Source organism: Brachycentrus maculatus, unplaced genomic scaffold, assembly GCF_059751285.1.
Source record: "Brachycentrus maculatus isolate JH-2025_06_01 unplaced genomic scaffold, ASM5975128v1 h1tg000049l, whole genome shotgun sequence".
In the NCBI taxonomy this organism is placed as follows: Eukaryota; Metazoa; Arthropoda; class Insecta; order Trichoptera; family Brachycentridae; genus Brachycentrus; species Brachycentrus maculatus.
In genome coordinates, this window is record NW_028280803.1 from 2,850,001 (window position 1) to 2,877,927 (window position 27,927).

Here is a 27,927-nt window from a genome sequence, read left to right on the forward strand (position 1 = left end):
TGGCAAAATCAATATCTTCCTACCAACAAAACTGAGTAGTATTTAACAAGCTTATATAAAATATTGAACAGATAGCCATGGGTGATGGTCAAACCAAAGAATGAAACTAGTAAAGTATTTGAAATATGAAATAGAACACTTATGAAACACCATGTGCAAATTTATTAATGCAAACACGACTAGTTGATAGATGTATTTTCATTTTTTGATAAGAACGTCTATAATTTTTAGAAACTAGTCGTGTTTACACAAATAAACTCGAAACTAAGTTTATTCATGTAAACACGACAAAAGTATTTTATTTTTTATAGTTATTTCACAAAGTTAACGCCAAATTAATGAATAACCTAATTTATATGGAAAATAAAATTTTATTTTATTTTTTTAATTTTTTTTTAATAATACATATTTAAATAATACACAATAGTTATTAAAAATACAAAAAATTTCAAATATAACGTTTCTACCTCTCTAATAAAGTAGATACCTGTGTTTAGAGAGGAGTTAGTTTTACAATTATAATATTTTTTTATTTTTAAATTACGTTAAAACAAAGTAAATGAAAAAAATATATATTCCTTGGTATGGAGTCTAGGTAGGGATGAGTCTTTTATGTTTTTTGAATTTAGTTTTAAGGTTTTATAATTTTTATAGATTTTAAGTTCATCATAACCCTTATATGTATGTTATTTAAATTTCAAACCGAATCAAAGTATAATAAAAGCAGAGCAAGCATGATGAACATGATGAGGATATAAATAAATCTAAACTAAATATTGTTTGATGAAAATTGGAATGAAACATCCACTGAATAAAAATTGCATAAGTTGCGCTTGTTTATTCGATATTATAAGTTAAATTGGTTTTTGTTTTTACCCAGTAAATTGCATGGGAAAAAATGTCACTGTTTTCATCCTTGGTATGAATATTGGATGTTGTTGATGTGACAAGTTCCATGCAGAAGTATTAGGGACTCAGCGGGAGAGCTTTGATTAAAAATGCTCATTGACCTGGTTAGCAGAATTACTAGTGTACCTTGTCAGGTCCGGTGATAATTAAAAAACTCACACTTTACGACAAAAACTAGCAACAGCTAATTTGTACTCTTTTGCATTATTTAATTCTGGACGGTGCCATTAAAACATATCTAGTGAATATTTTTTTTAAAATATTTTTAAAAACATGTAAATATGAGCGTATACCATATACTACGCAAAATAAGAAGTTTAACAATTTTAGTTATTTTATACAAATAATAAAACAATATTATTTTATAATCAAAATGTAACTTTGTTTTAAAATCACTATAAACATTTTATTATAACTTCTTTATCAAGACTGATTAATATTAAGTATTAATTAGTGTTGATAAAGAAGCGGATAGCTTCGAAATCGGTAGACATTATAATTAAGTTTTAATAAAATATTTATAGTGATTTTAAAATCAAGTTACATTTTAATTATAAAGTGGAAAATCACAAAGTTAGTGCTTCAAATATAAATTATACAATATTATTTTGTTCAAAATCTTAAATATGCTAAAGTTGATCAACGATTGTCGATAAAATTAAGAATGTTATTTTCAGAAATTTTTAATGCGAATGAGTGAGAGAAAAACAAATAGACAAGAAGGGAATGTAAATGTAAGAAGAAGTCGAGGAAGTTGACGAGTAAAGTGTCGGAATGATGGAAGAGTATGAATGGGAATAGCTTGTACGAGCTTATTTGAGTACGGGTATGGAATCCCTAGTGCCCCAACAACTATTCTAATTCTTCTATTTCTACTTACGCTATTTTCGTAATAGTTTTTAAATTTTGATCGTTGAACACATATTTAGTGTATGAGTGTATGTTCCTTTCTTTATTTCTGGTATGGTATCTGTTGTGCAATTTTGATTGTTGCATACATTTTTTTATGTTTGAGTAAGGTTTATTAAGCTGTCAAAATGGTTCGAAGGTGACGTCATGTAAGCGTAATGAGCAGATACTTAGTAGGGGTTCCCCATCCCCAGGCAATTAACCCTGAGAGAAGCCTCCAAAGTACTATCAGGGGGTGTGGGCCGAGTGCTGCGAGCGGGCGCGGGGGGTGAGGGGTGCAGGGCTAGGTCGAGCCTTCAAGTTCACACAGACTGTGAAACAATATGGCTTCAAATATTATCGTGAATTTTCAGGATTGCTAATATTTCAGAACTTCATGAATTTTTCAGCAGCTGAAACGTTGAAGAATCGTAATAAATCAGTTGCGTCACAGGGGATTTTGCAAGTGGAGTCTTTTTGCAAAATCGTTAAATAATATCACGCTTATTATAAAATGAAAGTTCCACGAATTTTATCAAAAACATTTCTAAATTAACGGCTTTTTTAAAATACTTTTATGACTTTGGTACCTACCTATCGTCTTAAATGTTTAAAAAAATATTTCGTAGAATGAATGTAAAATTTATTTGATTTCATGATCATGTTTTATTTTATTTGAAACATCTTTTGAAATTATATTTTAGGTATAACACACAGATAAACTTATTTTTTTTATTATTTCAAAACATGCAAGTGAAACATATGATGGTAATGACCTAATAGTATTTAGACCTTATAGTAGATCCTAAGAATGCTACGGATTCCATGAACCAATAAGATCAGCAAAGTAAATGTGCTCAGAAGGGCAGGAGTAGAAACACAGTTGCTGACTGATATCAAAATCTGTAAGATATCCTATTTGAGACATGTGCTAAGAGGAGAGTAGTCCGTGTTATTGAACCTAATAAAAGATCGACGAGGTGTGGGCAAAAAGCAAATTTTTTGGCTGACATACATGACATGATACATGACAAATAAGAAGAATGACCTTATAAGATTTTAAGAAAACATTTGTATAAACAATTAGGAAAAATAATGAGTTAATTTAATAAATACTTTGGTTCCTGATTATGATTGAAATCCATGACTTCAATATGAAATTAACGACGCCGTAAACACATCACTGAAGGGAAAAATATAACTGAAAGATGTTTAAGTACCGAAAATAAACCTTATTTTACGACGTCAATATGTTTGTATTATATAAAGGAACCCAAATGATATAATTATATTGTGACGTAATATCGAATACAACCGGAAAAACAGAAATAAACTTCTCTAATTGTGAATTAATTCGAAATATAAAGCGTTGAATATACAGCTTTAATGTAAATATGCTGGCAGCATAGTGAACGGTGCACTGAAATTAGTTATGGCAAATAAAAACTTATCAGAGAAAGCACTGAAAGTACACAACGGAGTCCTTGTTTTGTGAATTATAATGTATGATATTGAAACATAGAGTTGGCAAAAAAAGGATGAGAGTAGATTGAACGCTGAAATACGATATTTTAGACGAATGTGCGTCAAAACGACGTATCATCGATGTTCAAATTGTGATACAAGGAAATAATACAATGCTGAAATAAGTACTATTGTTGGGATAGTTGGGGCATTTGGAACGAGCGAGTGAAAAAAGAAAATTAAAACAAATTTATGAAGGGAACGAATTGGAACAAAATAAGACTTAGGAAAACTTGGCATGCAGTTAAGGAATTGCAATTATAGGCGGGTACGTATGAAGAGATGCATAAATGTGGAAAAGGCGAAGATTGTGTACAACGACAGATTGGTGTAGCATTCTATTCTCTCAGTTTACTCCTGCTGTGGAGGCGCCCGTGTACCGGCCAACATCGTGTCGGAATTCACAGTAAAATCGGTATACAATTTTTATTTCACATTTTCAATAAATTTAGTTTAAAAAAAAACCTCGCAAGAGAAGGTCTGTCAGGAAGCGTAGATGCTTCTGTATCTGATCTGAGAATGCGGTGGGACATCTTTCAATATTATTTTATTATATATGTGGTAATTGTAAGTTTATTAGCTTGTTGTATAAAAATTAACAATTTTTTCCCTTGAATCTCTCATTTCAATTATAAAAAATGACTTTTTAGATGTCGTGCATCGCTGATTCCAGTTAGGGCTTAAATCCGTCGCCAAGACGTGACCTTAGATAAAGCTTGATGTAATTTGATGCGTCGGCAAACTGAGGGAGAGAATAGTGCTTTCTATATATAAACAGCCGTAAAAATAAATTTGAATAAATTAGATTGGAGTAAGGTGAAAAAACTCCAGTGCTAACGTTTTGGGAAAGCGTGACGCGCTTGCTCGAACGCGTAATACTGGAATCTAGGTTTGGAGAATGAAAAACATGACCCACATTTTAAAATGGTTCACGCAATATTTTGAGTGTGTCCAAATCTTCGTTTATAAATCTGGATTTGTGCAATTAATTTAATTATAAAGTTAAAACAATAAAATAATCACAAGCATCATTTAATATTCAAACCAATAATTTAAATTCACAACATTTGAAGTGTATTCAAACGTATTTACTTTTTTTTTCATTATAAAGTACGTTTACAAGTATTGGAGATAATATCAAGAGATGTTTTTAATAAATTTCAATTAAATTTTAATTAGAGTTTAGTAAAAAAATCAAAAGGGTTTGTAGAATAAATAATTGTATATTATATTATTGATTCAATATACGTAAATACGTACAATGAAATATGAGTTACCACTTTTTATTGGTACACTTTTTCCAACCGGTTTCGACAAGAACTTTGTTATCCTCAGGGTTTATGTACTAATTCTAAAGATTAATCATTTTAAAGATTACTTTTTAAACTATGTAACATTCCCCGTTCTACCGATGATGTATACCGAAATATGTTTTCAATTTACGACAAATTATAAAATAATACCACCGGAAAGAATTTAAAATCAAGCGGAAATGAAAACGGATTAGGTTTTTATATTGGTAAGATAAATAAACGATTAATGTTACAATCTATTCAAGCATTTAAAGATTTTTTCTTTGAATGTGAATATCTGAGACCTTTTTATTTTAGATGAAGTTCCTCAACGTAAGATACGAAATTCTCATTCGTAAGATACGTGTATAAAGTCGAGTTTGTGAGAAAAAAAAACTCCAGAGCTTTAAAGATATGTTACTGACTGTATTGATATGGTTTCTGGCCCAAACCTTTCATCGTTAAGCTCGTTCAATGCTCATACATTTTTCCTCCACTAGTAATACCATCTCCATGAACAGTATAGTGTTTGCATTGCCGAGAGGAGATCGGTACATTCCGAGAGTGAATATGGAGATGGGTTTGTCAGCGTAATCCTTTTACAACCAGTGAACTCAGCATACAACAGGATTCAAACCTCGTACAAAATCGCGTGATATTATTGCTTTTAATCTTCAATTCTTATGTAAATTATTTGAATTAAGGAGCTGTTGCATTGATTTTGTTTGAAAACAAGTTTTACTTATCGTATTTATTACTTGGATGTTAATACCAGAAAATTAATATCGTTGACATGCTGTGAAACTGTTGAGAATACAATATGTAATATTTATAAAAGGAATATCGTTTATTCGCTAATCATATCGCTATACCTTAGTTACTGATACAATTTTCTAAGATGCGTGTTTAATAATTAAATGTCAATATTATTTCCAATATTTCGACTTTTTATCATTTTTGATATAATATTGATTTTAAAATTGATAAATATTGACATCAGTCAGTTAGACAAGCATTTAAAATATTAAAATAAAATAATAGCAGCAATGATTCGTTAAAATGACAATTAAATCAATTAATTGGTCCATTCTCTGTAATGGGGTTACGATTATTTTTGATATAATGTAAAATAGGCAACCCGGTTATGTCACTCGAACTGTCATTTGTCCATCAATTTTTTGCTATTTTTAGGGTAGGTTTTGGGTGTATTTGGAATTTTCACGGAGTAAAATGATATTTTCATGTGCAATGTTGGTCATTGATCGATAAAAGCTGAATAAATAAAAATCATTTGTTTTTATAAATAAAAATTAAAGCATCAAATATTTAATAAAATACTGATTTAAATCTACTTAAATTTTTATTTTATTTTTTAAACAAACAACAAAAACAATGATTGAGTGGTATTTGTTTTTCCCTGTTAGGGGTTTTCATACAAATGCAAAAAAATAATTTTCTACAAAATAAAATCAAAGTCAATATATAAATAAATAATTAAAGCCGCCAAAAACATTTTTCTCGAACAAACGAAACCATGAGGGATGTTAAATAATTGCAATAACAAAATTTCTTCTAACTATCGAAGCATGTCAATTGCTGGACTAGTATTTTAAATTTATTTGGAGGTATAATGTAAAATATTTTACTTGAATCGTTTTACGTTCAAGTTTGGCTGTGGTTTCATGATCTCGGATGATGATTCTTTGTTCCATCGCAATCTCTTGCATTTCCAAAACAATGAAACGTTACGAAAATGTCAACTGTATTTGGACATATGAGTTACGTGTATCTAGCACCAAAACTATTTAATGTTACCTTAAAATAACATAAAAAGTAAAGAATACTAATTTAGACAAAATATAAAAGTGAAACGAGAAGTGTTTTAAGTTGGTCACCCCACCAAAAAACAGCCAAAAGATAATAATTGTAACATTTTTTTCTTTTGATGATATCATTTTAGTAACTAGAATTTTTTTAACTGCGCTAATTTGATTTATTTAATATGTTAATCATTTTATCTTCACGGGTTTTGATTAGAGAGGCTTTCATATTTTTTAAATAGTTTAGATATGAATCTTGAATGAATGAAAGTCAATAAACGAACTTCCTAATTTTGATTTATATATTTAACGCAAGCTGCTGGAAATTTTTTAAAATAGTTAAAATTGCAATTTTTTTAAACACATTTTCATTAAAATAAAAAATACCAAAAAACCCATTAAAAAAAACACATATTTGTCTTATTTCAAGTTTCATATGTAGTTTGAAATAAATGTGTAAAATGTAGGCCTTATAGTTTATAGTTATAGTTTGAAATAAATGTTTAAAATATAGGCCTTAAATAAATGTGTAAAATGTTAAGTAGTAAACATATAAAACACCCTTAAAGTGTTAATGCGAAATAATACGGAAATCTTATAAAATTTAATAACTTTTCCGCATAACCCTTTGTTAAATTCAACATCATTGGATAAACGTAAGTGGTTTTACTGTAATACTAATGTAAATAACATTGAGTTCAACAATTTCAATTTATTAATATAGGGACGTATGTGTATACATAATATTTGATTTGTGCACGAGTAAACATTTGAAATTAATATATCCACTAATGAATTTCTTGGTGAATTTCCTTCGAGTTTCTAGGTTCTGATACAAACAGTCTGGTGTAGAGATATATGACGTACATAAAATACAGCAACTACGTAGATGTATTCGATTTTATGTAACCGAATCGATGTTGATTAAACATTGATAAGACTACTTTTGTTCGCGTTCGAGAAATACCACTATTCAGTAACTATACGAGTCCGTAATATTCCAATCACTGCTTTCCCATTTATCGATAAATTGGAGTAACTAATATTACGTTCATATAATGTTGGGTGATACAATAAACCATGAATTAACGGAAAATGTTTTACGTAAGTTGTTTTATAAATTTAAATATTATCCAAACAAGCCAAAAGTTTTTTCAGTAGTATGCTGATTACTTTACAATAGTTTACCATTAATAAAAGATTTGAGTTTAAAATCTAAGTTTGAAACTTTCACAACTTGAAGGTCATGTATGCATAGAAATAAGGGTCGCAATATATTCTAAGAAGTAGTGAAATTTTTATCTACGTAAAATAAAAATCTAGCTCAAAGCTTACCAAATGGCTGAACACGAATATTAAACCAAATCTGTACCCTTAGATGCAAACAGCCGACCTTAAAACCTTATATAAAATAAAACACTTGTAACGATACTCATTTTCTTTCAAAATCGTGAACCCCTACATTCTCAGACCTTAATAAGTTTTTCGGGGAATATAGATGAAAGTGAAGAGGGCTTCCAAATAAATAAAATCTGTACAAAAACGGATATACGCATATTTAAGTATAAAAAAGGTAAGTTATAAATAAATAATTTTAAAATAATGATAGTCTTTACAAAATAGTAATAACAAAAATACCTTGAGTACAAATTTAACTTTAATGTAATTCGTGATTGATTTATAATTTTTTCAGTTGAAGTAAATATTTATTAAAAACTTGATAAGTGTTTCGCTCTCATAATAAAGGCTCTTATCAAATAATTTAAAGACAGTTATTAATAATAATATAAAGAACATACAATGATAGTTTTTTTTTTATAATATACGACCTGTAAGAACTCAATGATGTGAAATTTGTTTATTATTTTTATTTATTAGCTTTATTTTATGAATTTATGTATTAACTTTTAATCAAACACAGATTTTTTGAGTCTACTTAATTAAATTTTATTTACAAAAACACATAAAAAAAATATATTGTGATAATTGTTTCGCCTTGTTAGGGCATTATAAAACGAATGCATACGTTTGATAATGCCCTAACAAGGCGAAACAATTGTCACAATTTAATTTTTTTATGTGTTTTTGTAAATAAAATTCAATTTAGTAGACTCAAAAAATCTGTTTTTGATTTAAAATTAATACATAAATTAAAATGGAGTTTTACAAATTAAACGCCAAATCAATAAATATTTTATATGATATGTATAATGGATAATAATGTAATAACAATAACTATTTTTATTGCGGCACGACAGCTACATACGTAACTATCACAATAGATCTGTAAATAGAAGTAAAGAGAGGAAGAGCTAGACTGAGAGGTGGAGCAGTTAAAACATAAGGCTGGCGTCGTGTCGTATAAATATCTGACAACCCCTGTCTGATCTGATTTAGATCTGACAAGCGGTGAAAGGTGCCGCTTTAACGAAACATTAGCCCTTAACTTTAATATGTATAATTTGTTTACAAAAGAACTATGTAACACATTTTCAAATATGAAGCATTTACAATAATACTGTCACTGGAATTACGATGTTTTTTTTGTAACAAACTTAACTTCTCTTTATTAAAGCTTATGAATAAATAAATAATTATGTATTGAGTTGCATAATGCAGCCTCAAAGTTGTTTTAAAGAATGTCCACAGGATTAATAACGCTAATCCAGCTAAGGTACATAACCGTATTCTGAAAATCGTATTACGAGTATGTTATCTCATCCTTTCTCAAGGTTTCACTTAGAAGGTTTCTTAATACATAACTTTTCAGGCGTAAAACAAAATCCAATATTCACCCATAAATACCAAACAAAACTTTTGCACTCCAAGTGAAAAATTAGCATTACCTCAACTTGAACTATAAGGTTACGCAGGTTTATAGCTCAAAAAAATATACGCTTACCCCTTAACTAGACTAGATATTTTTACACTCTTTACTGGTATCGTGTGTTGATTGGGCCCCAAGTCAAAAATTACCATTATTTCAATATGGATACCATGTGTTTAATACCATATACTATCACAAATAGACAACATTTAAAACGACATGAATAGCTTTTCGATATAAAATTAGAGAACAAAATAATATTTCAAACTTAAACAAACTTGTACAAGTTTTTTCGAATGTGTACGAATCTTTTGAGTCAAAATTTAAAAATAACATTTTGATAATAATACGTATTCATTATTTTTTTATTAAAACATTTTAAAATCGGTTCAATTTTCACGAACCTTTCTTTGTGGTCTAAAATACTAAATTACAAGTGTCTCGTTTCTTAAAAAAATACATATGTACCTACATGTAAACATTTTATTTTTGGAACCTTTTCACACGCGATATTTTTAAACCGATTTTCTATATTTCGGGTTTGAGAGGGTTGGATGAGTTATTTGTAGGATTCGCATGAGCAGTTGTCGTTAGGGAAAATTACTGCTTTAAAAAGCAACAATACAGTATAACAAAACTGCGAGTCGCATGTTCCGAGGCGATTTTATGCAGCTCTTTAAATATAATACTTAACGTTTTTCCAATTAGTTGTAATGGTAAGATGCCATCAGCTATCAGCTATTCCTACATATTCTCTTCAACACGAATAACAAACATTTTTAAATTGTCAATTAGAGACATTATTTTTAAAAGCATTTCGATTAAATAAGCTAATGAGGTTCTTTGACGGGAGACAATTAATATGATTAAAAGATACCGGTTAAAAACGATTCCATCAACACGAAAAACATATCATGTCGTTTATTATGTCCATATCCGTTTGATCAATTAAAAATAACATTATTATACATACATAGGGGAACAACCCACACCTTTTGTCCGTTTAAAGTATAAAACATCGGTGTATTTACTAACTAAATGATAAACTGAATAAAATGGGGATGTTACGTGGAAGCTCGAATTAACAAATCTTCATTCGTTTTTAGAAAATTAAATATAATGAGTGATTACTTTTAATATATTGAGGTTAGCATGGCAAAAAAATCGTCAAATTAAGGTTCACACAGGTATTTGTAATTTCTATATTAATTGAAACTCGTTAAATTGGTGATTTTGTATTGTTTGAGTAAAAATACAGCAAACACAAAGTAAATGAAATATTGCGAGATAAATATATTTTTTTAAATAATTAAATACTTGTATAGTGCCACATAATGACATGTGAAATATATATATACATCTATGTATATATATATATATATATATATATATATATATATATATATATATATATATATATATATATATATTTATATATTTAAATATATATATATATATATATACAATATATATATATATATATATATATATATATATATATATATATATATATATATATATATATATATATATATATATATATATATATATATATAAATAATTTAAAATATCCTTTTCAGCGAAATTTAATATAACGTATTTAAATCTTCTTGCAGACTTTATGATAACGAATGAAACGAGTCTCTTGAGTTATGTAAATGAATGATTCCATTGAGAATGAAATGTAATATTCATGTGCATAATAAAGTCAGTCATTGAAAAGCGAACGGGGGAAAAATACATTTAAATAAAAAAAAGGATTACATTTGAATAAAAAAATGTGGATTGTGAAGCATAGAGTTCGCAAAAGAAGGATTAAAATATACTACATACAGTCGGAAACGATTTTTTAGAGAACGCAAAATGATGTTTGATAGATGCCCTAATAGTGATAAGGAAATAATGCCAGGCTGAGATAATATGTATAATCGATTAAATCAATAAAGTTGGGTTGAGATGGTTTAGACATGTGAACGAAATGAGTGAAGAAAGAACAGGGAAACAAATTTATGAGATGAATCTAGTTGGAAATAGGAGCAGAAGAAGACCAAAGAAGACATGATCAAATATTTCATGAGAGTTTTATTTCATAGCATACAAATGACAAGACGAAAAAATCTCCAATACATATTTTACGTTTCATAATCAGAGAAGAATCACCGAGTAATAAATCTCGGTTATTAATTTAGCAGATTTATCATACTCACAGGCATTACCAACGTTTAATCGGTTCGGAAAAAGATCTGGTTCTTTCATAACATAACTCACGTCATAGTTCTTGATATCTTCTTTTTAATTAAAAGTCTTCTGGATTGTAAAGCAACCCTAACAAATGCTTGAAGGTTATCAAGAGAATGGCCATGTACCTTCTGATCAAAATAATTTACTATGTCGATGTATTTTTAAAAAATTCCTGTATAAAGTATTTGTAAGTCAATGCAAGTCATCCGTATAGCACTTTACAGGTTGTTCTATCGGTCGACGACTAGGGTCAATGGGAGCAGGGTGTGAAGTGCTATCGATTTGATTTTTTATTTACTTACTAATTACTCACCCCATCCAACTTAGGGAGATTAAGAGCTTTCGAAATAAGTGCCATGTGATTTCAGCGATATTTTCAAATTAACGAGGAATGTAGTTCTTGGCGATTATCGTAACTCTCGATTTTCCTGCTTATACATATTTTTAATTTGGAAATATTAAATGTAACAGACTATCAATGAAAAACTAATTGGTATGTTATTGAGGTGTCTTATAACTTCCTGAACATTGATTGTATGCACACCCTGTATTTTTCTATCTTTTAAAAATTAGTCACATCTTTGGCAACTCCATTTTAATTTAAATTTTACTTATATATCGCTATTTATTTAAATCTTTTGTGACACGTGTTTTAATGAATTCGGCATCATTTTCAAACACCAAATTAAACGGAATACAATATTTTTGAAGAAATAGTGGTATTTACCAAGTAAAACTTGAATTAAAAATGGATATAAATTACCAAAAAGTGTCTGCCTAAATCAATTGATGATTTGGCTAAAAAACTGACCAACCAACACTCTGCTTTCGCGTAGGAGTAGTCAGAGAGAATAGTACACCACTCCAATCTGTCTTTGCCAATAATATTCGTCTCTTCCACATTCCTGCATCACCTCATACATACTAGCCGATTATTCCGACTCCTGACCTGACCACATTCAAGTATTCGAAATACATTATCATGACGAGTTTATTTGACAACTCATATTTTAATAAACCATAAAAAAATAAAAACATGCGAATCCTCTTATCATTCCGAGGATTCTGGGGTAGAAAAATCAGAATCAATAGGCTTTTATGGCGCGATGCCTGCTACCTTCAGATAATGTTATTTTCCCGTGAATATTTATTTTACATAAAATCTGGAGTTTTATATCGCGTCTTTTACGATATGTAGGTACAATGGTTATTTATTCAGGCGGCTTACCCTTTTAAACCAAAAAAATATTTCAAAAGAAGATATGTTTTTTTTCGAGATTTGTAATATGTTTAAAGTGTTGCGAATATATCGGCTGAGAAGGTAAACAGCCGAGTAAAAATATTTTCATTTTTCATTTCTAAAACTAAATATTTAGGTATTTTATAAGTATATTGAACATTCTTTTACATTTAATAATACGTGCTCGCATTTCATTGAATTTTCAATAATCCGATACAAGTAGTAAACGGCCAATCTTTACGAGCTATTGCTTTATCTATCAAGTGGTTAAAAATTCAAATTCTTAAAAAATCGCTTAAAGCAAATTGAATAGAATACCTTTTTACTGGCTTTATATTTTTTTGTAGTATTAACGTTATCAGGCTGCAAGGAAATCGCTCTGCGAACTTCTGTTTTCTTCTGATAAAGAATTATGAATAAAAGACAAACAAATAAAAAATAAACAAATGTGCAAAGTGTTACTTTCTTGCGTCTCAATGTTTTATAAATGTCTGTTAATAAAACATTGATACTTTTGTAATCTAGTTTCAATTAATCTAAGCTAATCTAATCTAATCTCTTGACACTATTCTAATCTTAGAAAAATCTCGTTAGTATAATTTTTCACAAAATTTTGAGTGTGTCCAAATACTTATTCGCAAATCTGGGTTTCTCCATTTTCATTTTTTTGTCGACATCTCAACATAGACGAAGAAAGAATATGAAAGAAACATTTGCTCACAAATCTTAGTTTACTCCACCTAGGAGTTACTTTTACTCATTTATTTTACTCTATTACTCATTTTGTGGTTGTCAATTACGGGTAAAATGGTGAATGTTGCAAGTGCGTTAATTGATGACTTAGCCAGCCTGTGACAGATAATAAGCTCTGTAATACTCAAACTATGTAAAAATAATATGTTAAAAAAAGTTAAAATAACTTCTAAGTGGTGAAAACTTCGATTTTTTAACAAGTAGGTACTTGGACCCACTCAAAATGTTGGAAATTATTTTTGTGTAATATTTTTCTGTTATATTTCTTTGAGAGAAGACAAGTGTGCAAGTGGAAAAATATACCATTAAATAGAAAAATCTCAATTACCCTCGACATTTACTTAGAGCCCAATGATATTTAAACGAGAGAGCAGTACTTGCCTAAGAACATTGTAGCGGTTATTTATTCAGAATTCAAATATTGAGGTCAAGTGACTGAACATTGTATTTCTGTTTTTAGTCCCATTAGCTCAGCAAGCACCAACATTGTTGAGTATTGCAATGAAATTTGGTTAATAATGTTATGTCGTTAAAGTGTAATTTTTGTTATTATTGTCCGCAATTTGTTGTTTTAAACATTAATAATTTCCATTTAAACCATGTTTCGCACCACCTAATTAAAACCTTTAAATAGTCAATTTGAAGATATAAGAAAATATTTTTATTTTATTATTTCTTAATTTAAGTTTTACCACTATTTCTTTAAATCTACTGTGAAACGTATTTCCATGCATTCCGCATCATTTTGAAACACCGTAATATTTTAAGAAAAACTTTTAAAATTAAAAATGGATTGATCAAAAGGCTGCCAAATCGATAATTGAATTTTAAGTGTATCTAAACACATATCACAACAGATTTTAAGAAATATTGATTTGTACTTAGAAAAAATCAAATTAAAAATGGAAAAGTCAAGTAGCTTCAAAATCGATAATTGAATTTTATGTCTATCTTAACGCATATTACAATAGATTTTAAGAAATAGTGATATTTACCAAGTATTACTAAAATTTTCAATGGATACATATAATATTACCCCAAAGAGTTTTTTTATTATAAGAATATAACATATATTTTCATAGGTGTCTTAACAGCAACAGAAGAAGTACATTTTTAAAAGAAATGAATATGAAATCCAGATACTTTACACACACCCAGACACACGGCATATTTCGGAATTTTGACAAATAATGGCATATTCACCCTGTATTATGTAATAAGAATTTAAATGCCCGAAGAAATTAAATATATTTAACGGTTATATATTTGAGAATTTTGTGCCGAAATTTAATTTGATTACCTTGTGCCTAAATAACTTGCTTAATGGGAGGGTCTGTCTAGGCAATGTTCTGGGGGTATTTTGATGGGTAATGCCCCTCCCTCCTCTCTCCGCCCCTACCCGATTGACTACACGTCTATGGTGTGGTCAGCTATTGAATTAATCGAACTACGAGGCTGGGAAATCACAAAGAGGGAATGTGTCACTGTAGTCAAAATTGAGGTATTAATGAACAAATTTGGTGTCCGGAGTAACCGATATTCTACATACAATCCAGCAGTACCTTATGTTGACTTGAAATGATTGGTTTTTATTTTTATCTCTGTATGGAAAAATTCATTTTACAATATGAAAATCTATGTGATTTTTCGTCAAAAAGACTATTATTTGAACACGTCTCATTGCATTGATAAATCATTGATGAAATTAGGAAGAACAGTGAGTTATGTACAGTTATATTTAAAAACTTGTTGCCGGTGAATGTGGAAGGTAAAGTAATTTAAATGGAATGAAAGTATTTTTACATATTGACACCTTTTTTAATATAAGAGTTTTCAACAGCATCTGCACTTGTGTTGAGTAAGTTTTTAATTAGTAGAGATAACATAAATTAAATGAATGTGAGATTTTTTGCAAATTATTTTACATACTAGAAAATGCTTTACAAACAAGATGTTTTGACTAGATTTTTAATCACGTATTTAAAATAAAATATTTTATACTTTATCTCATTTAAACATTTTTATTTTATTTATTCATTCGCATGTTAACAAAGATTTTGATATGAATGTAAAACAAATTAATACAAAACTCTAAAATATATCAGACCCAGATTTCGACACACTCAAAATATTGTGAAGCTTCAAATAATAAAAATATTCTCGTAATAAAACGGTGTAGATTTTTTTATGAGGTAACTCAAGAATGTACAGTTTTTCAGGTTGCTCTGGTATCAAGTTGTTTATGAGAATGACATTTCCTGATTATTATTTTGTCGCTTGAATGTTTGTTTTTCAAAGAAGGCTTAGAATGAAATGTCTTTGTCGTAACCGAACAAATTTTGTGTTTAGTAAAATAATAATAAAATATATATATAAAATAAACATCTCGTTGTGGGCAGCTTCTCCCTTAATTCCGCACTCTATTGCTACCCATGTTGATATCGTGGGGAGTTACATAAAGGTTGTTGTTCTGTAGCTGAAACCGAAAAGAGATAAAATATTCTTACTTTCATAAAAAGGAGATATAAACGTCAAAAACAAGCATAATTGCTAACGAATATTAGACTACGGGGGGTGCATCCCATCAGAGGGAAATTGAAAGGGAAAAGTATCTCTTGAAAAGAATGTGATTTAACCGAAAACAAATTACACTCGACAAATAGGGTGATTTGGTTTCATTGGAACACGTGTACAAATTATGTTGATTATTTGTTTTTTTTTTAAATTTTTGTTTCAATAATTGAAATAAATTATATTGTTAATTAGTTTAATGTTGAACTAATTACTTTCTTAAATAACGTTTTACTTAGTAAATACAACTATTTATTAAAATCTATTGTGACACGTATTTCGATACATTCATGCGGTATTTGAAAATGATGCAGAATGCATCGAAACACATAGGAAACACATGTGGTATTAACCATGTAAAACTTAAATTTAAAATACTTTAAATAAAGAAATACACACACACACACATAAATGTATTTATATAATATATGTACAGATATATATATTTATATATATATATATATATATATATATATATATATATATATATATATATATATATATATATATATATATATATATATATATATAACGTGGTAATATTTTCCTTTTGAAAATTAAGTGTAAATAATATGTAAAGTGGGTGTATAATAATAAAATAAACAATGTGTTGCTTTGTAATTAAAGTTTATTCTTAATTTATCTTTATAATAATTTTTATATCTATCTATCTATCTATCTATCTGATTCTGACAGTTAATAATATTATCGGAAGTCTTTTGTTTAATTCTGAGCGACGCATGCGGCATCTGGTGGTAGAACTGTTTTATGTAGGTACTTTTTGTAAGTACTTAATAAAATGTATAGGTAGGTACCTAGTTATTTTATTACATCTCCCCCCTTGGGGAAGAAAATTCATAGTAAAATTTTCACTCGTCCTCCGGATCATCTTCTTGTAGTGAAGGGACTGGTATAAGTTTAGTGATATGATAAAGTTTTTTTTTTTCTTTCTTTCTTTTTTCCTTCTTTTTTTTCTTTCTTTTTTTTCTTTCTTGTTTTTTTTTTTTTTCTTTCTTTTTTTTTTTCTTTTTTCCGTTCTTTTTTTTCTTTCTTTTTTTGTATTTTTTTTTTTCTTCTTGACCCTTTTAAAGTAGACACAGTTTTTTTCAATCCATTTGTTTTTTTCTTTTGAATTCCTTCATTTTTATTCAGATCTCTTAAAGTATCTTCTAATATAACCAAATGTACAACTTTTAATTGTTCATCTGCATTTTCATTCGATTCTAAAACTGGATTCCTGCTTAGACAATCTACTTCTAAATTCTTCTTTCCTGGAGTATATTTTATTTTATCTTTCGTAGAAGTTTTTTCTACTTTATTTTTATTTTCATTTTTCAAGCACTGTTTCTGTGTTATTTGAATGTCTTCATTTTTATTCTGATCTTTTAAAATATCTTCTAATTTAACCAAATTTACAACTTTTAATTGTTCATTTGCATTTTCCTTCGATTCTAATACTGGATTCCTGCTCACACAATCTGCTTCGAAATTCTTCTTTTCTGGAGTATATTTTATTTTATATTTTGTAGAAATTTTTTTCACATGATTTTTATTTTTAATTTTATCACTAGTTCTTAAATTTCCACGTCTTCTTTGATTATCTTCTAATCGTTTTCTTTGATCATCTTCTGATTTTTCTCTCTCACTCCGAACATATTGTAGTAATTGTTTTAATACATCTAATGTTTCATAATCCATTTCCAATTAACAAAATTGTCGTTTTATAACGTGGTAATATTTTCCTTTTGAAAATTAAGTGTAAATAATATGTAAAGTGGGTGTATAATAATAAAATAAACAATGTGTTGCTTTGTAATTAAAGTTTATTCTTAATTTATCTTTATAATAATTTTTATATCTATCTATCTATCTATCTATCTGATTCTGACAGTTAATAATATTATCGGAAGTCTTTTGTTTAATTCTGAGCGACGCATGCGGCATCTGGTGGTAGAACTGTTTTATGTAGGTACTTTTTGTAAGTACTTAATAAAATGTATAGGTAGGTACCTAGTTATTTTATTACATATATATATATATATATATATATATATATATATATATATATTATATATTTATATATATATATATATATATATATATATATATATATATATATATATATATATATATATATATATATATATATATATATATATATATATATATATATTTATATATTTATATATATATATATATATATATATATATATATATATATATATATATATATATATATATATATATATATATATATATATATATATATATATATATATATATATATATATATATATATATATATATATATATATATATATATATATATATATATATATATATATATATATATATATATATATATATATATATATATATATATATATATATATATATATATATATATATATATATATATATATATATATATATATATATATATATATATATATATATATATATATATATATATATATATATATATATATATATATATATATATATATATATATATATATATATATATATATATATATATTTTTTTTTTTTAATTTACCTTGTTAATTTTTTATTTTTAATTTTAATTTACTTTGTTTTAATTTACTTAGTTAATGCAACGTTATTATATTTTTGAGGAATATGATCATAGCATCAAAGCCGGTTGAACAATAAAAAAATTTTAATACTGTAAAATAAGTTTTAATAAAGAATTATTCTTAAGCCTTCATCGAAAAATTAAATTCAGTTTCTAAAAAAATGTTGACCCATATTACGTCACAGGCCGAAAAATCAATGACAGATCTTCGCAAAGATAATGTAACGTCAAAATTTTATCAAACGATCTCTCTTATTTCCTACCTTAAATCTTCAAGCGTCGAAATTATTCACGCAGGATATTCCAACACAATGTACGAAGTCCCCGAGAGAAGGAGGTACACGTGGAAGGCCCCCGGAGACACGAGGAGATATCAAATTGATTACATTCTAGTAAAGAAAAAATATAGAAATCAAATACGATCTAGTCACTCATACCCTGGAAATCAAATAGATAGTGATCACACTCTAGTCAAAGCGGTATGCAATATTAGATTTAAGAAAATAATCATGGCCAAGAAAAAGCACTGGTGTTTGGAAAAATTAAAAGATATAAAATTAGTAAAAGACTTCCAATCAACTCTAGTAAAGATTAATAATGAGATAGAACCAACTTCTTGGGAGACAATGAAAACAAACATCAATGCAGCATGTGACGAAAGTATTGGGAAAAACGTCCTAGAACCCAGGAAACCATGGATGAATCAACAAATACTAGAATTAATCAAGGAAAGAAACAAACTAAGGAGTCAAGATTATGTCAAATACAAACGGATCAAAAATCAAATTACAGACCAATGTCGCAATGCAAAAAATGAATGGTTACGTGAAAACTGTAAAGAAATCGAAAGCCTACTACACAAAAATAATATCGATAAAGCATATAACAGAGTTAAAAGCCTAGAATATACACCTAAAACAAAGAGCAATATTGTTAAAGACAAAAACGGAAACCTATTATTTGAAAATGAAAAGGTAGCTGAGCGATGGAAGGAATATCTAGAAGATCTGTACTGTGGAAATGATATCGAAGACGAAAGGATTTATTTGGAACCAGAAGAAGAAGTAGATCCCGATTGCAAGGGACCACCCTTGACAAGGGCTGAATTCGATTTTGCAGTGAAGGCCTTAACGGATAGAAAAGCAACTGGAATAGATGATATACCTGCTGAGGTTTTAAAGAATGTAGACGAACGGACGAAGACAGCACTATATAACATCATAAGTGAGTGCTATGAAAAGGGAAAATTGCCCAACGACTTCGTAAAGAGTAAGTCTATAACAATACCTAAAAAGGGAAATGCAGCAGACTGCAACAACTATAGAACCGTAACACTTCTATCCCACGCATCCAAAGTGCTCCTGAACACTATAAAGGGCAGGTTGAAAAAGAAAGTGGAGGAACAGCTTGGAGAGGATCAGTTTGGTTTTAGAAGTGGAGTGGGAACACGAGAGGCAATTTTGGCACTGAGACAGATACTGGAAAGACGACTGGATGTGAATCTTATAACATACACGACCTTTATAGACTTAGAGAAGGCTTTTGATAGAGTGGATTGTAAACCTCTTGTTTAAAGTCATGAAGAAAAGAGGAATTGATTGGAAGGACAGAAGAACCATCCTCAAATTGTACAAGGACCAATCCACTCTCATAGATATTAATGGTTCCTCAAAAGAAGCCAAGATAAGAAAAGGTGTGAGACAGGGTTGTCCGCTGTCACCCTATCTATTCAATTTGTTCATAGAGGAGGCCATTGAAGAGTTGAAGGAAAAAACAAATGGAGTAAAAATAAACGGTCAACAAATACATTGTATAAGATTCGCTGATGACATCGCCCTGATAGCAGAGGACGAGAGTGACATGAACCACATGTTAAACACTCTCTCTAATGCTCTGGATAAGTTCCATTTGAAAATTAATGCCGCCAAAACAAAATCAATGATCGTTGAAAAAGAGCAATCTGACCTCCATCCAACAATACTTCTCGGAAATAGAGTAATTCAACAGTTGGATCAATTCTGTTATCTGGGTAGCACGCTAACATATAACAATAAATGTACCCTAGACATAAAAAAGAGGATAACGCTAGCCAAGCAAACTTTTATGAAAAAGTACAGCCTCCTATCAAACAAACATTTAAAAATTGAAGTAAGAAAAGGATTCATAAAGGCTTTTGTTTGGAGTGTTTTGTTGTATGGGTGTGAAACCTGGACCATCCAAAAGTACGAAAAAGACCGGCTTGAAGCATTTGAGATGTGGGTTTGGAGGAAGATGACCAAAACATCATGGGTCGTAAGGAAGTCCAACGAAAAGGTGTTGCAGGACGTAAAAGAAAGAAGAGAGCTTATAAATCATATTTTGAAGAGGAAGGCCAAGCTAATAGGGCACTCAATTAGACATAGCACCTTTCTTAGCAACATCTTCGAAGGAAGAATCTTGGGAAAACGAACAAGAGGCCGCCCAAGAACTTCATACTTCCAGGATTTGAAGCGGCTCATGGACGTCTCCTCCTATTCGCAGCTCAAGAGAATGGCGACTGACAGAGACAAGTGGCTGACACAACAAGGCGCTGCCTTTAGAAGATGATGATGATGATGATATTGGACTTGGGAAAATCTGAATTCATGCAAAAGGTTAAGTACGAATCGATTTTGTAAATCTTGATTCACCTGCCTCCCCTAATATGATTATAAAATTATTAATCTCATACGCGTGGCACGCAACAAGCTGTAAAATGTCAAGGTTTTAAAGGCATTATAAATATGTACATAATTATGAGAAACTCGCGATCAAACGCACGCAAATAATCGAATTCGAGTGTTAATATCAGTGTATAATGGCATCGGGTACATTATAAATTCATGAAAATGAATTTATTTCGTCGTTAACTCTCTTGGAAATAATTGACGAGGCATTATTGGATATGAATAATGGAAGTCAAAAAACGATACAATCAATCTGCGTTACTTTGAACTCCTGGCAACTGCGATCAAATCCGAAATACTTCGATCCCAATTTGTATTTCTATCATAACTATTTCGGTGTAATTTATTGATATGGCATTAAGATTGTGGAATAAAATGACTACTTTTTAGTTTATAAATGTAAAGACGACTAGTTTAGAGAACTAAAGGTCTTTTCTCAACTATTTGAAATTAGTAAACTTGTAATTGGTGGAAAATACAATGTTTGTATTTTCATCTGCTGATGAAAACATCTGTAGTGCTCGAAACGAGTCGTTTTTACATTAATAAACTCAAAATGTGATTTCATACTATTTATGTATTTTTTTTTAATAAACAATAATGTTTTTTGATTTTTTTTTGTATCAGATAAACGAAAATTTCTTTTGTTGGTAAAAAAAAATTTTTTTTTATAAATAAACGAGTTTTTTACCATTTAAAAAATGGTATAATCTCAGTCGTTAGATAACATTGGTTTTTATTAGGTTATTTTTTTTTAATAACCATTTTTCCTGTATTTCATTTGAGAAATAAAAGACATAATTAATAAAATTGATTGATTCAAATATAATCTCAAGAATAAAGTAACTAATATGGTTTTCTATCATTGCAAAAATATAAACGAATAAATATTGGACGTTCCATAAAAAATACCATTAAACCATAAAGCACGATTGTAATTTGATTATAAATTTGAAAATAAATCAAAGCATAACTTTATTTTAGTGACAGTAATTTTACATTGTTAAGGTCATTTCCAAATTGTTAATAATAATAATTTGAGGATGCCCGAATGTACTATATGTGTGTGTGTGTGTGTAAAAACTATTATTGCAATAGTAATAATATTTTGCCTGAACAATTTAAAATTATCCACAGCATGTCCGATGCAGAAATTATTTAAGCCTAATGGAAGGGAAATTGCAATTTATTTTAGCAGAAAAATATTCTGTCAGATTATACACTGAAATTTTAATAAATATTTTTCGCGCTTAAAATAAATTGCTTTGTTTTCCCACCAGGCGCTGTTGGTAAGCTAAAAAAAGGATTTGAAAAACAAAGCATGTCTTAAGCGATTAACAGCGAGCATTAAAGATAATTTTAATGCTTGCTCTTAATGTGTAATCACATAAAATGAGAGTTTTTTTGGCACAACAAAATAAATGTATGATTACTTAGAAAAACTATCAACGTAAATTTAAAAATTAATTATCAAAAAAAAAATTTAGATAAAAGAAATTAATTTTTAGCTTTCATAAATGATCATTTCAAACAATGTTTTTTTTAGCTTTAAATATCATTTATTAAAATAATTTTTTAGCTTGATAATCACAAACAATACTTTTTTCCAACATCGTTATTTCATTAATTGATTCGGCAGTCACTTTATGGTAAAATCTATCCATTTTTAATTAATGTTTTATCTTTATTTCAGTAAACTTTTTTTTTTATCTTGCAGTACTTAAATATACATCAGTCGATAATAGCCAATTTATTTTTAAATATATTTCGTTTTGACTAAAAAATTTGAACTAAAAGATTTTGAGTGAGTGTGAGTGTGAGGATGAAAACCATTTACAAATATTGTGGGTATATCTGGGAAAAGTGAAGATTGCCGTATGACGTTTGTAAAGCAATAGTATTATGGATTTAAAAAAATATGTATGTTTCAGTGTATTTCTTACATTAATATGTATACAATAGTAAAATGATATGTCAAAGATAAATAAAATAGTCCACGTGAGCTGTATGTAACTTGTTTGACGTTAAAAACTAGATTGTTTGTAGTACGAGAGTATATACATAATACGTGTCCAGATATATTTGGTAACAGCCGGGTTCTGGAACCAAAATTAAATATAGAAATGAAATATAGAAATAAAACGAATCAACCACTGCCTTGACTAAAGAGAACTTCTTGAGTATTGATGGTATTAACTTAGTCTTGTTACTAGACTCTAGCCCGTATACAGGCTGAACTCAAACATCTGTGTACAATCAAATAATTAATATTATTGGTGTTGTCCGTTTTTTATTTACTTTAATTTTTTGACAAATTTTCATCAATTCAATATTCCAAAGGCCTGAATTTGACTGGACTGGCTTTTAAAGAGCTGTCTGAAAAGATTTCATGTCATAATTCATATTTTGACGTACACATAAACGGCTACATTTTAAATTCAATCATTGGTAAATAAAAATGTAAATGTTCTCTTGCTCAACATCTGAAATCTCCAAAAGAGATTCTTAGATTGATTTTAAATTTCGACAAAAAGTGGATTTTTTATACCACTTTTTATGGCAAAGCATAAAAAGCGTTATAAAAACATCCATATTATAGGTAAAAGCAATGGCATCTATCAAATAAAACACCAACATCCACAATATTCAACATTGGCTATTTTACACTACCCATTTTTATGCAACTCCCATATAAATGATTATTTTCATGACACAGTACAAACAAGTTCACAACAGCCATCCCTGTTGAAATCTACGCTCATTCCGTTTAAATTTAATTAACCATTCGCTCCACATTTAAAAACCATGTCAGCACAGCTCTCTTAATTTTATTGATAATGCTTATCTCATCCTTGCACTCTATCCTTATAACACCATTCAAATAGCTATCTGTTTTCTCGCACATTCGTCTGAGTAATCGCATCCCGAATGTATTCAGACTATTATCATCCTTGTATTGCCAACTCTATGCTTCATATAGAACAAGGACTGTACTAATTGAACAGAGTTTTAAAAAAATACACAGCTTTAAGTACTAGAAATAAATCTAAAATAATCTTCACACTTTTATCATCTATAAAGTCATTAATTTTGAGATGCGACATATAAGTAACTATTATTTTTTCAATTGAACGACAGATGTAAAATATTTGTGGTTCAAAGAAATTCGTTACATGTAGAACTTTTTATTCAGCAAATAAAATCAAATACATTATACCAGGCATGTCATTAACGACAAGGAAAGTTACTATTGTCAGTCAACATCAAAGTTGTATAATATCTGAAAGGTTTTAATACAAATTTCTATGTGACATCATCGAATCGTGTTTTCTTTGATATTATACAATAGAATGAAAAACAAGCGGCAAAAACAGGCTTGATGCTTCCAAAAATACTGGATGTATTTACATATTTATTACAAGATTATTCTAATGGAACTATTATACAAAAGAAAATTTACTAAAATTGAGTCTTTGTTGTATCTACTTAAAAATTTAACCAAATTGGCAGGAAATTTTTTTCGTGTGAAAATATGGATGTTTAGGCATTAACCCTTTCCGGTCCTATGTCGAATGTCATTCGACATCGACTTTATTCCGGTGAGTCCTATGTCGAATGACATTTTTTTCTTCATCAGTTTAGTGTTAAAATACAAGCAAACAATTTTTTTTTCACTCGCATTTAGTTTGAAATGTAATAATAAGAGATAAGATTGTATACATTCAAAATAAAAATAAATTTTTAACACAAGTGTAGTTTTATTTTTAAAAAACTTGGATATATTGTTTAACCCTGTAATGCTGTAAATCTATCGTGGACCTGGTGGAATTTTTTAATTTTTTTTATGGACCGGAAGGGGTTAACAATAAATTTCCTGTATCTCTATTCAGATTTCAATATAATCTTAATAATGACCCATTGAATCAAAGAAATGAAATAACAAAAAAATGGTAGTAAAAAGAATACTACACGCGTTACGGAATATTGATGCCCTTACGTACAACTTGTTCTAGAACTTGTCTCCATATGTTATCAATTTATTATTAGTTATTCCGTTCGATAAGAGCACGTAAGACTGTAAAGTCTTGAAGTTATTGCAAATATCGATTTTCATGTTGTTATTTAATGTACTTATACTTCATCATACACATTATTACAAATTACAATAACGTGCACTCACGGGGATATTTTACAATACTTATTTATAAAACTATACTAAAGAAAATTGTTTATGACATGCAATCAAATACTACATGATCGGATGATCATGTAGTATTTGAACGTGAACTATTTCTACCTCCATGATCCATTTGGGAAAAGCTCTATGATTCTCACTGCATACCTTTGCGGAGAGGCGGCATGGTGGTTAGTTAGTTAATTAGTTAGTCAACATGTGAGGTAATCAAGCCGTAATCTTTTTGAAGTCACTTTGATTCGCTTTCGCTATATTATGTATCAATGGAAATACAAGATGGGTTTACTGTTTCATTAATTGATTACCTTTGTCTTCGATTAAATTTAATTTTGTATGATGAACCCTAAAATGGATCTTTTAAATTATTCATATGTGGACAGAAGTAGAGTAAAACCTCGATATAATGGACTAATTAGGGCGAAGGGGTGTCCGTTAAAGCCGAAAGTCCATTGTATATAATTAGGTTAAAAATATATTTAAAAAAAAAACTTTTTTTTGTGAAAATATGAACACTGTTTTTAAGTAGATATAAATAAACAGTACAAAAGACAAAAAAAAATATTTTTATTATCTTCGGGCACTCATCGTGAAGTGACGTTGCTGTTTGATATCGACTCGCTTGTTTTCACTTTAAAGTTTGCTGTTTTGTTATTAATAACTCCCTAAGATTACAAAAATGCTTATAAGTTGGACTTCATTATCTGACGAATAATCAATCAATGTTATTTGATCGTCGAGATGTGATCTTACCACTGATTAATTAATTAATTAACTTAATTTTTGGCAGTTTTGTTGTTGCTCCCACTATGACGTGAATAATTGCTAAAAATTGTTTATATGCGGCGACACGCGAATTTTAGCAAGTATAATATTCCACCTCCATAGTGTAATGGTCAGCACGCTCGGTTACCATTCTGGTAGTCCCGGGTTCTATTCCCAGGGGACGGTCAAATAAATATGAGTGTATTTTTTCATTATTTATTCAATAGTATCTTGCACTGTTATCGGAAGCGGGGGGCTGATCACCTTTTCTTCATGTGTTAACGATCAAGATAATACTGCGCTTATATGATGCAGCACCCAATGCACCATAGGGGTATGGATAATGGATTAAAGATAATATCAATAAGAGTTTTTTTTTACTTTTTAAACATTTTACCCGATTTTTGGCCCATTATATGAGAAGTTCGTTAAACCATTATATGAGAAGTTCGTTCGGGTCCGTTATATCGAGGTTTTACTGTATTCAAATATTGACAGTAGTATTTAATTAATTTAAACAGAACCCCTTTGTCAACTTTCATTCATTACACAAACTTTAATTTACAGATTAATTTGTAAATACTGCGTCTATTTTTGGTTTTAAGTACGATGAATTTCTTAAAGTGCCTTCGCGGGTGTGTAAAAACACTTAAGCGCTTTTACGTAAATTATAATCAGTATGAGTGTTCGCTAAGCAGAGATAACTTAATACATTATTATACAACGTAATAATTTCCAACCAGACTGCGACAAATGTTTTCATTTAGCTTTCGGAGCCAAAGACAAATGAACGAAAAAATTCTTAATGGTTGTTTTGACATTAAGACGGGAAAAAACGCACAGTATTTTGAAAAGTAAATAATTATGTTATTTATATTGATATTTTAATAAAGATGAAGAAAAATATGGAAGTCTGGGTATTTACAGGGCGTACAACCTGTCATAGGCAGGTTTTAGTGTTCATTAAATACATGTGTAATATTAAAATATCGGAAGTTGTATTATTGCTTCAATTTACACCTTCTTTCACATTCTAGTATGGTTGGTTTTCGTACATATTTTTTTTTCAAATTAGCAAATAATAAAAAATTTTACACGTGTATAAAGTGATCACTTTAATCTGCCAAGATAAGTCGTAAGCCCTCTTAATACCCAGACTTACATATTCTTCTTCATCTACATATATTGACAAACTCTTAAGTGAATAAATCCAGATTTGTCAACTACATATTATTTTTAATTTATTATTAGATTAAAACCAATATTTTTAGCTTTTCCACTTTTTTATTTGACCAGCGACCGGGTTTCGTCGTTACCGACATCATCAGACCAGTCTGATGATGTCGGTAACGACGAAACCCGGTCGCTGGTCAAATAAAAAAGTGGAAAAGCTAAAAATATTGGTTTTAATCTAATAATAAATTAAAAATGCAATTCCATCACGAAGTGTCAGTGGATAATATAAATCTATTAAAAAGTACATATTATTTGGATGCACTAAAAATATCGGTATTTTATTATGTACTATTATGATTACTTTATCAGCAATGAAAAATGATTCTTCTAATTTTTTGGATTGAATTATTTTATACGTAGATAACTAT

The 27,927-nt window shown here is 28.9% G+C and overlaps 2 protein-coding genes across 2 annotated transcripts in view; both read left to right on the forward strand.

Moving 5' to 3' along the window:
- The window catches only part of LOC148312225 (serine/threonine-protein phosphatase rdgC-like), a gene marked incomplete at its 3' end in the record, with an annotated part of 128,393 nt that overhangs the window by 18,833 nt on the left and 81,633 nt on the right, over window positions 1–27,927 (forward strand). The gene's annotated exons all lie outside the window — the stretch shown is intronic.
- LOC148312226 (uncharacterized) lies at window positions 18,973–20,235 on the forward strand. Its single transcript, XM_088277646.1, has one exon. It carries the CDS (start codon window positions 18,973–18,975, stop codon window positions 20,233–20,235), a length of 1,263 nt encoding a protein of 420 aa, XP_088133772.1.

Excerpts from the sequence above, each read along its gene's own strand:
- LOC148312226 (XM_088277646.1), top strand. The coding sequence starts at position 18,973 with ATGTACGAAGTCCCCGAGAGAAGGAGGTACACGTGGAAGGCCCCCGGA.